This window comes from Denticeps clupeoides, chromosome 17 (assembly GCF_900700375.1).
Source record: "Denticeps clupeoides chromosome 17, fDenClu1.1, whole genome shotgun sequence".
Lineage (NCBI taxonomy): Eukaryota > Metazoa > Chordata > Actinopteri > Clupeiformes > Denticipitidae > Denticeps > Denticeps clupeoides.
The window spans coordinates 19,682,670-19,699,962 of NC_041723.1; the positions used below are offsets into that span (position 1 = coordinate 19,682,670).

The 17,293-nt window shown below is 42.2% G+C and overlaps 1 protein-coding gene across 1 annotated transcript in view; it reads right to left on the bottom strand.

The window, feature by feature from the left end:
* LOC114766967 (cytosolic carboxypeptidase 4-like) overlaps window positions 1–17,293 on the bottom strand; it is a 121,756-nt gene that overhangs the window by 69,556 nt on the left and 34,907 nt on the right. The window contains exons 8-11 of the mRNA XM_028958358.1: window positions 14,110–14,318; window positions 12,448–12,613; window positions 11,009–11,073; window positions 7,488–7,604 (exon numbers count right to left, since the gene is read on the bottom strand). Coding sequence (XP_028814191.1) covers window positions 7,488–7,604; window positions 11,009–11,073; window positions 12,448–12,613; window positions 14,110–14,318 — 557 coding nt within the window. The remainder of the gene's footprint in view (window positions 1–7,487; window positions 7,605–11,008; window positions 11,074–12,447; window positions 12,614–14,109; window positions 14,319–17,293) is intronic.

Below are 17,293 nucleotides of genomic sequence, written 5' to 3' on the forward strand. Positions count from 1 at the left end.
AGATTATTTCAGATTGCGGAAGAGTGACTGTCTTCTATATTTAAACCGTAGGTCAGTACAAGATCGAGCGTGTGACCACCTTCATTTCATAAATTTCATAAGTAATAAATAGTAATCAATGGAATGAACTTATGTGAAACTACAATGGGTTATGTTTGTATAGAGAATCTCAAAAGAGTTAAATCCTTGTCTGGGTTTATGAGTAATACCGAGGTTATCATTATAAATTACTGCGACGCCACCTCCTCTTCCAGTTAAGCGAGGTTGGTGTAAATAGCTGTATCCAGGAGGACTATACTCGTTCAATGCTACAAAAGTTTCGTTCAGGCACAGTACATTAAACCCCTGATCTGTAATCATTTCATTAACAATGAGCGTTTTAGGCATAAGGGATCTAACATTTAATAATCCTATTCTTATATCGGGGGTGCTGGTGGTACATTCAGAGGGAATGATAGTAACGGGTAGTAAGTTGCTGAAACAGACACCCCGTCCAGCCTGGGGAACAGACACAAGCATATTTATGAGTTTTATTATTAATGTTTCTTTTAGAATCTCTTGTTTTAATAGAGCGAGGTAAAGACACAGTGTCAATATTGTACAAGCTGGGTGGCGACTCTACGAAAATGGAAGACGCTCTGTCGGTCTCAGCTCTGGCGAGTCAAGTTTGTATTTTGATTCTAAGACTACGAGCCAGATTTTTTGATAACTGAGTGGCGCCCACCCAGTTTGTGTGGATGCCATCTCACTCAAAAAGATCAGGTTTCCCCCAAAATATTGTCCAGTTATTAATAAAACCCAGTTTATTTTTTTAATTGAAGCATCTCTATAAAAGTAATTTCTGACTGGCATTGCTGGACATCGTTGGCGCTGACTTGAATCGCTATACTAGAATATCTACGGTTATTTTTTGCCAGCATTTTTTTTAATTTGCACGGATGTCGGGCGCTCTGGCTCCAGGAAAACACAAGATTTTATTCGCTGGTGCCGCTATCCTCACGTTTTTAACAGTGGAGTCGCCAATGACTAGAGCCGGTGGATTTTAGGACCCAGGGGGGAGAAGCGGTTCTGAACGTGAACCGAGGACTGGTGCCCAGATGGTGGGGGAGCTTGGCGGGTCACCCCGGTAGCCGAGCCGTCACCCAACTTCCCTGCTGTCCGGAGGGAGCTACTGGTACCGGCGCCGGGGTAGAGATACCCGAATTAAAAATACATTTTGGATGCGCTCCTCTAGCTTGGCTATTTTCGCCATCATTTCAGCTATTCTCCTACACTTTCCACAGGTGAAATCCTCACTACTGACAAACTGTACATTTTACAGAGAGGGAGCCATAACGTACATTTGGTAATTCTTAATTTAGAGGAAATTCCTTGGAAGTAACACCAGCTCACGCCAAACACACCAAACACGCCAAACACACCAAACCGTGCAGCACCAGAAGTTCAGCATGTTGACTGTCAACATTCACTCAAATCATGTATATGCTGCTTTTTCTAAAGAAGAAAACACTAAAACAATTACAACAAATGTAATTGATTTTTTAAGGCGTGTTTTATGAAGTGATTCTATTACAAATGATGTCATGATAATGCACGACTTTGGGAATATTAATCAGTTGACAGTTAATCAGTTTCTTCTAGGGCACACATGATCTTTACTATGAAGGGACATTATAAAACACTCACAGTGTAAATGAAATTGTATGTTTTATATAGAGGTGGGCATAGATCAATTTTCTAGATTAAAAATCTAGATTAATCTCACTGTAATCTTGGAATTTATCAAGATTAATCTAGATAAATACAGATTACTCTATATTTTAGATTAGTCTAGATTAATCTAGATTATTCTAGATTAAAATGGCTCATTTGAATTCTGCCGAAGGCATTCAGAATATGTGTGCTACCCAAATAATGACTAAAGTAAGTCTTTGAGAACGGGTTTCTCAAGCCAGGTGGCGCATTAGACCAGGGGCTCATCTCCTGTTTCCAAAATGCATCACAAACTGCTTGAGAAAGCTGTTCTACTATGATAATTGGTGATGAAAATAAATTATGTTCAATAAGATGTACTTGTGTTTACCAACTGTTTATTCAGTTAAATAGCTGCATCCATGTTACCACGTCACGTTTGATGTGGTAATTTCACAGTTCGAAGACTCGTTCTCGCCCCCTACAGTGCAATTCGGCTAGGTATACAGCCGCGCTAAAATATCAAGGTGAAAGTCATCATAGTGTAGCGGTTCTTCTTCTGCGTTGTCTAACTTTTTGATTTTGTTTCTTGAACCACAAATGATGAGCTGACACCCAAGAGATTTTCTGTGCAAAGTGTATTCTGTACAAAAAAGCAAGGTCGTGTCAGAACATCGCGTCACACATCTTTCTGCATCTCTCTCTACAATATACAGTATTAAAAGAACATAAAAAAAATTCACAAAATAACACACATGCAAAATATTCCTAATATGTACATAAATTAAAATGAAATTTTAACAAGAAAGAAGAAATATACTTATAAATCTAGTGTAACCATTTAACTCCGGCACAATAGCTTGCATAGTATAGACCCAGCTCCCAACCCAACTTTGTGAATAGATTAACGGCGAGTTTTTTTTTTTTTTTTTAAACGCCCGATAAGAGTCTGACGTTAACGCGGCAATCTAGATAACAGCCGACCACTAGTTTTATACAAGCAATAGGTGAGCAGTCACACCTTCACCATGTCAATTTGTTTGTGGTGTTAGTTGCATTACAGTTCTGCTGGGTGCTTTCACCATTCCCTGATCGTTCTATCAGAAGGATATCATCTCTAGTGCAGACAGCCCTTGCTGTTGCTCTGCAGTGCAGAATAAATGTCATTTTTACTCTGCTGTCAGGGTTCACCCCAGAGGAACTAAGTTTAGGCACTGAAACAGACAGGATTAAGGATACAGATATAGTGTAACATCATATGTTTTCTGTGGCATGTAATTAGGACTCTAGCCCTCAATATTTTGTCACTTCTGACAGGTGGACACATCTCAACATGTATTTTCTGGTCCCATACATTCCAGACCCAGTAAGAGAGTTTATTGGCTCTCATGCCTGTTCTTTTTCTATTCTGTGTTGTTTTGGCATGTGCTTCTCAGAAATCCTATAGCCATCAGTTCCCTGGAGTGCCTCTCCAGTGACTCGTAAAATCCTCTGTCCCATATCAAAGTAAATCTGTAATTTTTTTTTAAAGCAAGTCTTGCACCACTTGCTTTTTCAATGCATTTGAATTTAATATTTTAGATGAAAATAAAGAAACATAAGCACAAAAAGGACTTTCATGAATACCAAAATGTGCAGCTGCATTAACATCAATGAATTCTGAAAGAACAGTATCTGACAGTACTGACACACTGTGAAAATGGCTCACTGTCAAATGCAGCAAATACATGTACATACGAACACAATTGGATGTGGAGGTGGCGTGACTCGATCATAAAGGGTTCATCCCCTTTATTCAAAAGATTCAGGCTTTTCTTTTTCTCCATTACTGTTTTAAACTGGGTGGTGGCAAGTATTGAAATATCCAATGGAAAGGTATGATGGGAAATGCCAGGAGCCATGGCTGAGCAGCAAATGCAAATAAGATCCTGCCGCAAAGCTCTCTCCAACTGAAAGTCCTGATTCTCATTTTCTTTTTTTTATTATTTCCACTGAGTGGGGATATTATGCAGAGAGCCAAAGATCAAAGCAAAGAGTTTTAGTGTCTGGAGGCATTTCCAGGAGAAACTTGCCCTACCCCAGCCCTCACCAGCAACTCCTGGCACCCCGGCAGATCCTCTCTGAAAGAACTCACCCACATCTCTTCTCATGAGCACCAGGATCTCAAAGCCAGAACCGAAACAGTGTTTTATATCAGGAGCTATAAAAAAGCTGTACAAGCAGTATAAAATACAGCATGACGGAAAACTAAAAACGGGTGTGGTCATCTTAATTTGCAGCTGATTTTGGCACCAAGACCCTGGAATAAAACCTTGTGTTTTTTTCCTGTTTTTTTTTTTCAGAGGAGGACGTGCCGTGATCAACCACAACGCTTAAGCCACCTGCCTCACGCAATGCAGGTTGTTCCACCAAAACAGCTCTTCTCTGGTTTGCAAGCAGATGCTTTAACTCCTGTATGTTATGCCCATGGAGGTCAATGCTGAATATTTTGTCATGCTTTTTTTCTGAAAAATGTACTTGGTATGGTGTGTGTGGTATGCAACAAATATGTGGTGGGTAGCACATCTACATAACATCCTTATGAATAGGACACAAGGTACTTCTGCAGAATACAGATCAGAACACAACATCAGACTGCCACTGTCAGGTAATCTTCATTTTAAATTAAAAGCTGCAAAATATATAAACAAGATATATTAACAAATCAGAAAGTATTTTAAAGAAATCAATATCTTTTTTTTTTCTTAGTGAACAACTGACCATACTTGTACATATAATAAACTAGTTTTAGAAAAGAAATACAGTATTTTTCCACTATATCGGCAGAATATATTTGTTAGTTAATGGAATGCTAAAGAGTGGACACTCTCGCTTTCTATGTGAACAGCCAGGTGAGCAGAAGATAAACTGATCCCCAATAGCCATAGAGTACAAGTGCACTGCTCTGTACATTTTACGTTGTAGATCATTAAGTATTTTCGCACCATTAGCTTAATGTATTTAATATTGTGACTGATACATATTTCAGCAACATTAGTTTTGTGGTATTTGGTCTCCTTACTGCATTTTATTTCACAGCTCAACAGCTAAATAAATATGAACACCTAGTATTTGGTGCCAAGGTTGGAACTTTCAGGACTGTACTGCACAGAATGTTCTGGCTAATCAGTTGCTTGGGTTAAGAGCTTTTCTACTTTATTTCACAGACCTCAGTGAGAATAAATTCCACAGTTAGCATTGATGTTGGGTACCAAACAGTCCTTTAACACTCCAAACTGTCTGACAGGGTTAGAGGATCCTTCTCTGGGTCACCAACCAAGCCATAACAAGATTGCTTGCCAGCACTTGAATTAGACAATATATTTATCTGATTTATGAACACTAGAACTGAAGGAGAAATTCATGGCCAATGTGTACTGGGTGTAAGGTCTTTGCAGGTCATGCCAAAGCAATTATGTCTTCACATGATTGATATAGGGGTTGATGATTATAAAGAACTTCAGCAGATGTAATGAGAAAAATCTTTGGAATGTTCAGAATATAGAGACCACCGCTCACCCCTTCACACCCTTCAAGCAAACTCAGAGGCAAGTCAAGGTGGGAGTCAGGGAGCTATCCAAATAAACCGAATCCGAATGAAGCCATGTTCTAATCCTACCAGAGTAATAAAGCATCCACATGTGGACCATTACACCACAGACACTCCACCATACATTCACAAATTAAAAGATCTACCATGAACACAGTATAACTTGTTTCTAACAGGCAACCTAACATCTCACTTTCTTAATTCAAGAATGAAATAAAAGATACAGTATAGAATATTTGCAATTTAAAGTAAGTAGTGGGTTTAAGTACAGGTAAGATGACGACTGAGCAAAAGAAAAAAGTAAAGTGGTGTAATATTGGTGTAAAACAGTTACAGAACTCGAAAGACACATAGAACGGGGTAGGATAGAATAAAGAGCATGATCATTTTAACACAGAATATAATAAGGACAGTGTGTGTGTGTGTGTGTGTGTGTGTGTGTGTGTGTGAGACAATCTCAAAGCTTTTCAAGGTAATGTCACAGTCTGCATTGTTTTATGCAAATTGGAATACTAGAATATTTTGACATTTTTTGTTTATATTGCTCAGTCTGCAGGAAATTACAAAATTGTTTGTAATTTTTTTGTAATTCTTGCCTAATTAATAAATTAATCAATTAATAAAGCTGATTTGTTCAGTCAGAATCTGCTTTCATTCATTCCTGAATTTATGGCTCTTGGTCAAAACATTAATATTAAATGATCAGATTAAGATCAGAACAAATATCAGAATTTATTATCAGTGTGTATTCATGGCTTATCTTTATGCTCTGTAAAGAAAAATATTATAACTAAATTCCTTTTTTAGACAAGTCTTGCTGTGTTTGCTTAACACTTAACACAACAGAATGAGAAATTCATGGCCTGAGAGTACTTGCATGGCATAAAATGCAGAAGGCCGTGCCAAAACAATTATGCATTTCTATAAATTGGGTGTATTGTGACTGATTTAGGGGCTGCTGAAGATAAAGGACCCTGGAAGGGACACCGGCCTTCCATGTCTCCTATAATGACAGTCCTGTCTACAAATATTCCGGCAGCAGAGCTCTGTCTGGACTGAATGGTGTATTGGACACTTCAGAGATGCTTCTGCACTTAACTACAAGGCACAGCAGCCAGTTCCCTTTGCTGAGCGGCAGAGGTGTCAGGCTCCAGTCTGAAGCCACATTGTTCCCAGTCAGAGCCTAGTTTCTCTTGGTGTTACAAGCTCCCTGCTAGGACATTTCGCTCCGCTGCCAAGAAAGTGCATAAGAAGAAAGTTTCACACCCCTGGGGCCGGCGAGGTCATTTCGACTGGAGCTGTCTACTGTGAGTTAAAATGACCCTCCTTGCTGCTTTCACAGTAGAATGGACAGTCGTCAGGTGACAGGACCTTACCGTTTAAAGGAAAAAATAGGACTGTAAACAATTACTTTACTACTTTAAAATAGGTTAGTCTGCTGAATAGTCTATAATCACTTAGTTGGACTCATTAAATTATAACATAAGCTTTCTTTGCACCCAAATATTGTTTCTTTGCCTGTTTTCCATTGTTGATTCCACATGGCACATAAATCAATGATAAGACAGCCAGTCTAAAATAGGACGCCTACAGATGTGAGGATGTGGTCTTGTACAAGTAGGCCAGCAACATGAAGACAATGGAGACCAGAGTGTCTGAAAGGCTGAAAAGCGAGAGAGAGAGACCTGAAAGACAGCAGCAGCTACAGAAAACCCCACTCCATGCTGAGGCAGAGGATCAGAAAGTTATTCTACTGTATACTGATACAAACAGGTTCACACCACCAAGAACAGACTGCAACATACTATCATTAGGGCTCCAATCCTTCTCGCCCCTCTGGCAGACAGTACGGAAGATTCCGGACCAGGACCCATCAACACAGGAATACAGGAACTGCATTTTACTGTTTACATTCAATACTTCATTTTGATTCTGATGTGCACCTAATAATTTCCTTTGTGAATATTCCTACATGATGACTTTTTAACTTTTTCTTCAGTGCATTTTAAAACAGGGAAAGCATGCAAACTCTAAACACAAAAAGCCACTTCAACCATATTTAACTTGAAAACAGGTCTGCCAAATGATGCTATCAAATATAATAAAGTGATCTTTACATTTACTTTATGCAACAACACACAAAAAGTCGATGACTGAGACGATGGTGAGAAGAAAAGCGTGAGAGAGGGGGAGATGAAATGCTGACCCGGAAGTTGTGGTGCAGTTCGGGGCACAGGCGGGCGTACTGCTCCAGCTCTTCTACTGACCGGTCCGGCTGTGGACGGCTGCTCAGAACGGACACATCTGTCTCCAAGTCGTCCTCCTGCAAACACCCCATCATCACACATACAGTCATACATATTCGGTACAGGACCTTGCAGTTCAGTCAGTGCTCCAAACAATTGGAGAAATACACACAAATACACGCAGACACAATACATCACAGCTCTTGTACTCCTGTCCTACTTGTGTTCTGTTCTGATCTTGTGTTACACCATGGCCCTGGAGGGATGAGGTTATGCATGTAAGTTGTACATATGATAGAACTTACAATAGAAAACTCCTACTACTACTACACCCTATTTAATATGGGTGTTGAAATGAATCGTGTAATCGATGCATCGCAATGCACACGTGGATGTTGTTGTGTCGATGCAGTGCAGAAAAATCGATTACATCATAATGACGTTGGTGATTTCCTGGCAGCAGCGCGACACCCGGCGGCCTTCTTATCGCACCGAGGTCACTCGGTGAACTCCGAACTTTGACCGCTGAGCGCCGTGACCATTTTTCACGCGACCAATAGAGTCCAAGCGGGCGAGCTTTCGTTCGGCCACTTTACACACGAAGCGGGAACGGATCTTTGATCTTTCTCTGAGTGTCCAGAGATGTACAACACGACATTATCGTCTTACCACATACTTTCTGCCCTGACCTGGTGCGGAAAACACGGAATCTGCAGCCCACTACACGCGTTTCGGGTTGTAAACGCGAGGTCAGCGACGGCCGAATCTGGACCGCTAGCCCGATCGGTTCCGCGCATGCGTGAGTACGTTTAGAAAAACGACGGAATTCGACTCCAAATGTTCGTTTTAAAGTGGAGCAATACACAAAGTATTTTTATAAATCTCTTTTGTAAGAATGTACAGTATGTGACGACCACTTACAGTGAATAACTCGTATCAGAAATAGAGAAAAGAATCAAACTATCGCGAGCCAGTCAGCCAGCCAATCAGCTGATTCAAAACGCATTTAGCATGTTAATTCACAATGGCAGCGAACAGAAATCAGGAGTCCCTCAACCAGAACATGCACTGGTGGGAAAAAAAGTTTGCTCCCTCTTTGGTTTCTTACTTTTTTTATGTTAGTCACATTTAATTAAATATTAGACTACACAAGGAAACAAAAAAAGGGGTTAGTGAAACATGGGGGGGGGGGGCAGCGGTTAAGGAAGGTAATCAGAAGGTCCTGATCTGCCAAGGTGCCACTGAGGTCCCCTTGATGAAGGTACCGTCCCCACACACTGCACCCCGGGTGCCTGTCATGGCCGCCCACTGCTCAGCAAGGATGATGGTTAAATACAGAGGACACATTTTGTTGTGTGCACCATGTGCTGTGCTGCAGTGTTGCACAATGACAATCACTTCACTTTCACTTATTATTAAGGGGAAAAAAAATCCAAACCAACATGGATGTTTGTTGAGGCGGACTCAGACGTGGGAGTAAACCTGGAAAAACGAGCATACAGGGCTCTACTTTGGGACAGGGAAAGTGAAAGCAGGTCACCAGGTTTCACTCTCACAGGGACACTCCACCAGTCACTCACACACCACGGACTCTGACTATATCAGAACTATAACAAGAAAACAAGACTAAGACAGAAAATAACCGAGTGGCTGAGCACACACGCTGTCTCCCGGAGCTTGGAGCTCAGATGCAGGCACAGTGAAATAGGGAAGATGTGAGGTATGAGGGTTCAAGGGGCGTGGCCTGCAATGAGCGCTGCGCTCTTATGGTTCTCACTGTGGTTCACTGCAGTCCCAGAGCTTTAGAAATGTCTACATTACTTTGTAAGGCAGGTCTTAATTAAGCGACCCCTTGATTGAGAAGAGGTGTGGCAGTAATTAGGACCGGGTGTGGCTAGAGATTTTGAACCACAGTTTAATTATATTTTAACAAGGGGGGCAACCACTTTGTCACAGCGGGCCATGTTGTATTTTTTTCGTCTTTAATAATAAATTCTATCACTTAAAAAATATTTTTGGTGTTTACTTGCGTTGCTTTAACTATTATTTAAATATAGATTTTTTAAAAGTGAAGTGATACACAGCGGCACACAGTCTGGTTAAAGATAATAAGAGAAAAAGGTCTTTTCTTAAACATTTACTTATTTACTAAAATGCTAAGAGTGGAAAAATATCAATGGTCGGAGTCTCATCGTTTTTCTCTTCTGTCTCTGTTGCATAGTGGTTCAGTTGTGAATCTTGGCTTGGACCTTGTGTGTAGCGTTGGCATGACTCTCCTCCGTGGGTTCAGAGGGAGGGAATCTGGCGTGGACCTGGGAACCCTGCAGGATCCAGAAGGATGGATGAAGGTGGGGTCAGGTAAAGTGAGGACCCAGACTGGAGTTGAAACCAGTTTTGACCCTGGCAATCCAGTTCAGATCAATGGAACGATTGGGGTCTGGGCCAGGCGTTGTGGTGGAAGTTTTGGGGGCGAACCTGGCAAGTCTTTTGAGACAGACTGGACTGCTGAAGACAGGGCCAGGTGGTGAGGAGAGGAAACCGGCTATGTCCCCTGGAACCCAGCTGGGACCAACAGGACGGTGGGAGTCTGGCCAAGCATTGTGTTGCCTGTGTTGGTGCTGAGCCTGGCAACTCTTCAGAGACAGACAGGAATGTTAATGATGGGCCAGGCAAAAAGGTGCGGAACACAGCTTCATATCTGGCAACCCAACAAAGACCGATGGAACGATGGGAGGTTTTGCTGTCAAGGAAAAAACTTTGAAGGAGAATGCCATTGCAGTGCATGAATGTGGTGTACACTAAGCCGGGACAACCCATCTAACAACCTGATTTCCACTCGGTGAGTTCAAGTCAGATACTCTTGTCTATGGCTTGCTTCTTCTGTCATGTCGGAGTGAATACATGAGCCACAAATGCATGACATGGTGAGCTTTATAAATGAAAACACTACTCTTTGGCAAGGTCTGACCTGTACGGAACCAGCACTGATTTACGCACAGGGGTCTGCAAACAGTCTAGAAGTGACAATGTAGAGGGCGGAGGTAAATTACGTGTAATTACATGTAATTAGAAAACACATAGTTAGGGTTGACACGACAAGTATATGGTGCTACCTGGTGGACCAGGGAAGCCATAACTCTTAAGATATCGCAAGATTTAAGATATCACAGATTTAAGTGTATATGAGTAACCGCAGTCTGCACCCCAAAAACTGCATAGTGATGATGCACCCTTTAAATAATCTGAAATGCTCCACCATTCTCATCAGTTGTGATCAGTTGTGACATCTATGTGAGCACTGGATGAATGAAGAATGACTATGCCAGGTTCAGAGTAGCAAAGACACTTGCATCACAGCAGACCGGGGTGAACACTCCAAAAGTGTCTGGGTTTCATATGAATGTATTGCAGTATCCCTAGTTTGCTCTGTGTGTACATGCAAGTGAGTGTGTCACGCTGTGTGTCATGCTGGTTTGCTCACATAGTCATGGCAGTCGGCTTCATCATGTTCGGTGTCGTCTTCACTTTCATCTTCAAAGCTGTCGTCTGGTAAAAAGAGACAGAAGAGTAAAACTATGAGACTATGAGACTCTGACATGTGAAGATCACAGCATGTGGGTTTGGTGGTGTATAGGGTGTCTCAGAGAACCCATTCGGGTTCCTCCTCATTCCTCTGCATGCTTGACATCTGTTTACTTTCTGGCTGCGATTTCTTATAAGTTTGGGCAAAGTTTCTTTATAATGTTCTTATTGGAATCTGTAAATGCTCAGTGCAGTCTGAGCTGCAGTCCCTGTCTCACACAGACGACCAGGCTATGTCTTTCATTGTGTTGAATGTAATTAATTGAGTAGTTTGTGGTGCTTAGGAGCAAAGATCCAACAGAAACAGAAAGCTAAATCTGCACCATCCATCAGAATATCTGAGAGGCAGAATAGCAAATGAAGGCAGCAACTGCTAGGCTCAGCTGGGAAACAAATGAGCTGCAGCTCTTCTGGTCAGTACATGGTCCCTCTGGGAGAGACAGTGGAGTCTGCAGAAGCATATGAGCCTCCAACAGGGCCAGAAACCTTCCTCCTAGTAACAAACAGACTATTTAATGGCTCGGAAGAAGTATTATGGTGTATACATTATTTATTGTACAGTATATTTCATACACATCATTATACAGCATTCACTTGATATTAAAACATGATCTACCTCATTTCACAGATTATTCATATAAGTCTAAAATCAGAAGGTGGAAGTGCAGCATGATCCAGAATAATTCTCATTAGAAACGTGAAAAAATACTTAATATTTTGTTGGACTGACTTCAGCCTTGATTATAGCATGCATGCGCTGAGGCATTGTTAAAATTAGCTTTTGCAGCTTCACAATATTTATTTCAATCTAGAGTTGCATTAATTTCTCTCCAACAGTTGCATCACTGCACAAATTCTGTTCCGGCACATCTCAAAGATTCTCAGGGAGGTCTGAACTGTGATGGCCAATCCATGTGTAGAAATGATGTTGTCTCATGATCCCTGAACCATCCCCACTGTATTGAGGAATTGTCTTCTGAGGATATGCCTGTACCATCAGAGAAGAAGAACTTCCCTAATGGATTATCTTGGTCATTTAGTAGATTCAGGTAATCCGGTGACCATGTTCTTTATGGGCAGAACCTCAACCTGAGCCACTGCAGCAACCCCAGATCACGTCTAGCACATTGGCACATTTCCACATATATCCATTATATCCAGTCTCTAGTCCTGTTGGTTATCTGTGTTGGTTCAGTGTTGTGACCCACATCCTTAGTACTGTTAGGCTAGAATGTCCATTTTTAGTATTTTCCATGGTTGACACTGCTGACTGTTGACACCCCTGTACCTGACCCTGACTGTGTTTCTGGGGGTGCGGGGGTTTGAGAGAAACTCTACCGAGTTTGGTATCAGCATCCCAGTGAGTGTTCGACCGTCCAGGCAGCAGGAGGCTGTAGGCACTCTGATCTGAGGTCAGTGGGATAGGGCACCTTGGCAGACACTTCCGCATCAGCTGTACTGCAGGTTTCACCAGACACTCCAGCCCAGCTACTGCCAGGCAGCTCTGTAAAACAAGAAAAAAAATTCTTAAACCGTCCAAAAAAAACAGCACTAAATGCCTGGGTCTTGTGGAATAAGATCTATTGTTGTTGGTGTGCCATCATTTATGATGCCCAGATGATGAGCTGATTGATACATGATTGACAGCTCTCACATACCCTACTTTCTTTTCTAGCCTATTTAATTCACTTCCAGTCAATACTTACATTTAAGGCATTTGGTAGACACCCTTATCCAGAGCGACTTATACTTCACATGTGTAGAGTGTACAGTCCCTGACAAAAGTCTTATCGCTTATCTATTTGTAGAAACACCTGCTATTGACCTGACTTAATTAATCAATTGGTGTTAGAAATAGCTCATCTGAAAAACCCTACCAAATTATGTTTAATGAGTTGAGATGAATGAGTTTCACTGAAAAAAAGATTTATCATTTAATCAAGACAGAAAGGTTCAATTTTGGCAAGACAAAAGTTTTTTGCTTATACAGAAATTAAACAAATTTACTGCAAATACAAAAATATCAGTATTCTTTCTTCCATGCTTCCTGTTTCATCCTACCCCACACATGCTCAATGATGTTCATGTCTGGTGACTGGGCTGGCCAATCCTGGAGCACCTTGATCTTCTGTGATGTGGAGATGGAAGTATGTGATGGAGCACCATCCTGCTGCAGAATTTGGCCTCTTTATGGTTGGGAATATAGAAGGTAGCTAAGATTTCTTGGTATTTCAGACTATTGATGTTGCCTTCCACCCTGCAGATCTCTCGCACACCCCCATACTGGATGTAACCCCAGACCATGATTTTTCCACCACCAAACTTCACTGTTTTCTGGGTGAATCTCGGATCCATGCTCCAGTAGATCTCCTGCAATATTTGCGGCAACTGTGGTGTAATTCAACAGAAGATTCATCTGAAAAATCCACCTTCTGCCACTTTTCCAGCGTTCATCCTTTTAGCAGGCTGTGGGCCTTGGCAAATGGTTTTTCAATTGTCTTTTGTTTAGTGCTGGTTTCTGGCCACTGATTCAACCATGGAGGCCATTTCCAGACAGAATATGACGAAACTGTTCTGGTTGACACAGGGAAAATGGGCTGGCCTTGGATTTTCGAGCCAACAAACGGTCCTCTCGAGCATTTGTCTTGTGGGGTTTGCCTGACCTGGGCTTGTCAAAAACGTCTCCAGTCTCTTCAAATCTTTTTTTAATACTCTGTACTTGATGCTGAGACACATTGAAGGTGTCTGCCACATCAGCAGTGGATCTGGTCTTCAGCCTCTTGAAGGACCGAGGCATGACCGAAGATGTGATGCTAAGATGATGCTAACCACCCTATGGTCTTAATAGTGAAATGAAATTGAGCTTTTCAATGTAATGTGAGCATGCTGTGTTTGTAAGGGTAGAAGTGGGTTGGACAGGTCTGTATCGTCATGTATTTTCAGTCTCAGCTCATTCGAAAGTCAGTAGCCAATAAGAGTCAACATGCACAGCTGCCACACCTGTGTGATCTGTAAGAGAAGGGTCATTCCACCCTCTGCCACCATTGCACTGCGGCCCTCTTGGCTGCTGGTGACGTGCAGGAGACAGTGCAGTAGGGCTCGGCGAATGGGTACATGCTCCAGGTTGGGGTCGTGGCTGTGCCAGTCCTCATAGAGCTTCAGCAGGCCTGAGACGTAGCCCTTGGCCACAGCAGCACGGCAATTCACCTCTGAAACAAACCGTGATGCCATTTTAATACTTTTTGGCCTTATACAAAGTGCATCAAATAAATCAAACATTGACACCTTGATCTCTAAGAACTATGGTACTGTGCAGCTGTATACAATGACCAGGGTTGCTGCTGCTTGTTACTGGATCATGTAACACACAATGCTTACTACAATTACTACAAATTTACTACAAAAACACACATCATCTGATGACAGGAAAACAATGAAATAACACACTACATCACACTCTTGGCCTTTCTACCACCCTGATTTAGGGATTTTCCTTCAGCCATGAATATCCTGAAGCTGGTTATGATGAAAACATTATAAAACACACAGCGGGCAAAATAATTATTTGATTCCCTGCTGATTTTGTAATTTTGCCAACTAACAAAGAATCTATCCAGATTCCAAACTCTGCACCATTTATTTTAAGTGTGAGTGAGTAGAATATTACTAATTAAGTCATCAAGGTGCCAAGTCATGATTAGTCATCATGATGATGTAGTCATCAAGGGGCACTTGTGGCCTAGTTGGTAAGGATGCGGCCCCGTAATCGGAAGGTTGCCGGTTTGAATCCTGAGACGCCAAGGTGCCATTGAGGTGCCACTAAGCTAAGCACCGTCCCCACACACTGCTCCCCGGGCGCTTGTCATGGCTAATGGTTAAATACAGAGTACACATTGTGTGACCGTGTGCCGTGCTGCAGTGTATCACCATGACACCATGAAAGGGACACTTCCCTTTCACGTCATCTGATTTTGGCAAAGCTTGCCTACAGGAGTGTGAAAACCGGGAGAAAGAATTCCTCACATTCTCACAATTTCAATCACATTGTTCTGCCACCTTTTGCTGTTTCCTGCCATTTCTTTCCAACAGCACAGAGAGTCCAGTATGAGAATATTGGTGTCTGTGGCAGGGTAAGATGAAAAGGCTGGATTTAGGCCAGGCCAGGGCTCTCACTGCAGTTAATAGAGAAGCTGAGCCTTTCTGCAGAGCTCCCCAAAGCATGGAGTTCAAGCAGAGAGAGGAGGCAGACTGTGCTCTGAAGGTCAGCGTGACACATGGAGCACGAGGCTGAGCACATCACTCACACATTTACTCACTGACCATCACCTACAGCACTGAAACTGGAGCTACTCACCCTGTAGCCTAGCAACCAGAGTAGGAACCAGTCAAGAAGAATACAGTAAATTCCAAAGCTTATGCTTAATGTCTTGTGTGTTCTGTTAGAAGTCTTGTATGTCTTTTCTGTAGAGATCGTGCTCAAGTAAGAAAGAAAGAGAAGTAATTGTGATACACTGCAGTACAGCACACAGTGACACAACTAAATGTGTCCTCTGATTTTAACCTTCTCCCTTAATGAGCAGTGGGCAGCCATGACAGCCCGGGGAGCAGTGTGTGGGGACGGTGCTTTGCTCAGTGGCACCTTGGCAGATCAGGATTCGAACCGGCAATCTTCTGATTACAGGGCCGCTTCCTTAACCGCTAGGCCACCACTGCCCATAAGAATTCCATTGTGCTTGGTACTGTGCTGGGCACTGTAAAAACCGACATACACGAAACAATGATGGGAAGACATCAGAGAATTGCGTTGACCTTGTTATTCTGACTCCTGATGTTACCTGGACATTCAGAGGCATGCCACAATAGAGGCTACAAGAATGAACAGTTTCTAATTTATTCACACAGATATATTACTATTGCAGTTACATGTAAATATTGTATGTAAAATGTGCCAGAACCCCCCCTCCAAAAAAAAGGAGAAAATAGAGGGGAAGTAGGGGCCAAGCTCCAGAGAAGCAGCCTGGACCTGCAGAAGTAGGGGGGAGAGAAGGCCCAGAAGCTCAGGGAGAATCCCAGCATCTGAGGTTGGACAAGCCCCCGAAGGAGGAGGAAAAGAAAATACAGTAACCATGAACAGAACCTCTTTTATAATCGGAATTTGACTCACAAAAAATGTGCCACGGACAAATTAGACTGTCCTTTGATGTTTCTGCAGAACCCTTGAAACCGGAATACAGTGATTTTCCTGTCATGGCACCTCAGGCCATTAGCTGGCCTTTTGGCACCCTGGTGATGCTTCTTGTGAGCGGAAGGTCACAGCTTGGAGATAAAATCATGGACCCTGGTTTTTTACAGCACCATATGTCCTAAAGCTGTTTAGAAGGCTCTCTGTCTCCTGTTTTATAACCTTACATTGAGGTCTCTCCCATCAGGTTGACTTTTTTTTTTCCCCCCCTACATTAGTCCCCCATCTCAATATCTGGTGAAAATGTCGGAGTAGTAAAAATTATCTTAATATCTTCTTGTTAAAAAAACAATCTTGGGATGAAATAAAAGAGTGCTTGTTCATTTTATCAGTAATATGTCTATCTTGCTTGGAGGGGGGGTATTGTCTAATCTAGCTGCCAAGAACGTAGCAGGCAGGATGGATGTGTTAAAAATTATATTTTTATATTGAACTTTGACTCTGAACAACTTTTCCTGTTATATAGAAGAATACATTTAGTATATTGAAATATCTAAACTTTCCCTTTGGGGATCAATACACCATTCCAGATGTGGATTAAAAAAAAGCAGGGCAGGAGACACATGTGGAATACGACCCAGATCCCACTGCAAAGACAATGGCACCAACATGGCTCTGATTCCAAGAAACTCTCCTGAGGATGGATAATAACAGGCGGGGCATGGATGAAGCAAGGGTAGCACACAACTACCGTGCAACAGGTGTTCAGCCTGTGAGCTGTCTCTCTCGTTCTCACACACACACACACCAGACAGAGGAGGAGGTTGCTGTGTGTGGAGCCACACTGCACCCTGCAGGAAACCACTGGAACTGAAGATCACTGGATCTGCACTCATGCACTCACACACACACACACACACACCAACACTACACCAGGAGCCAGCTGAAGATTCATGAGCACAGAACACACAGTTTTTCTCTCTTGTCTGTTTGCATTCCAGT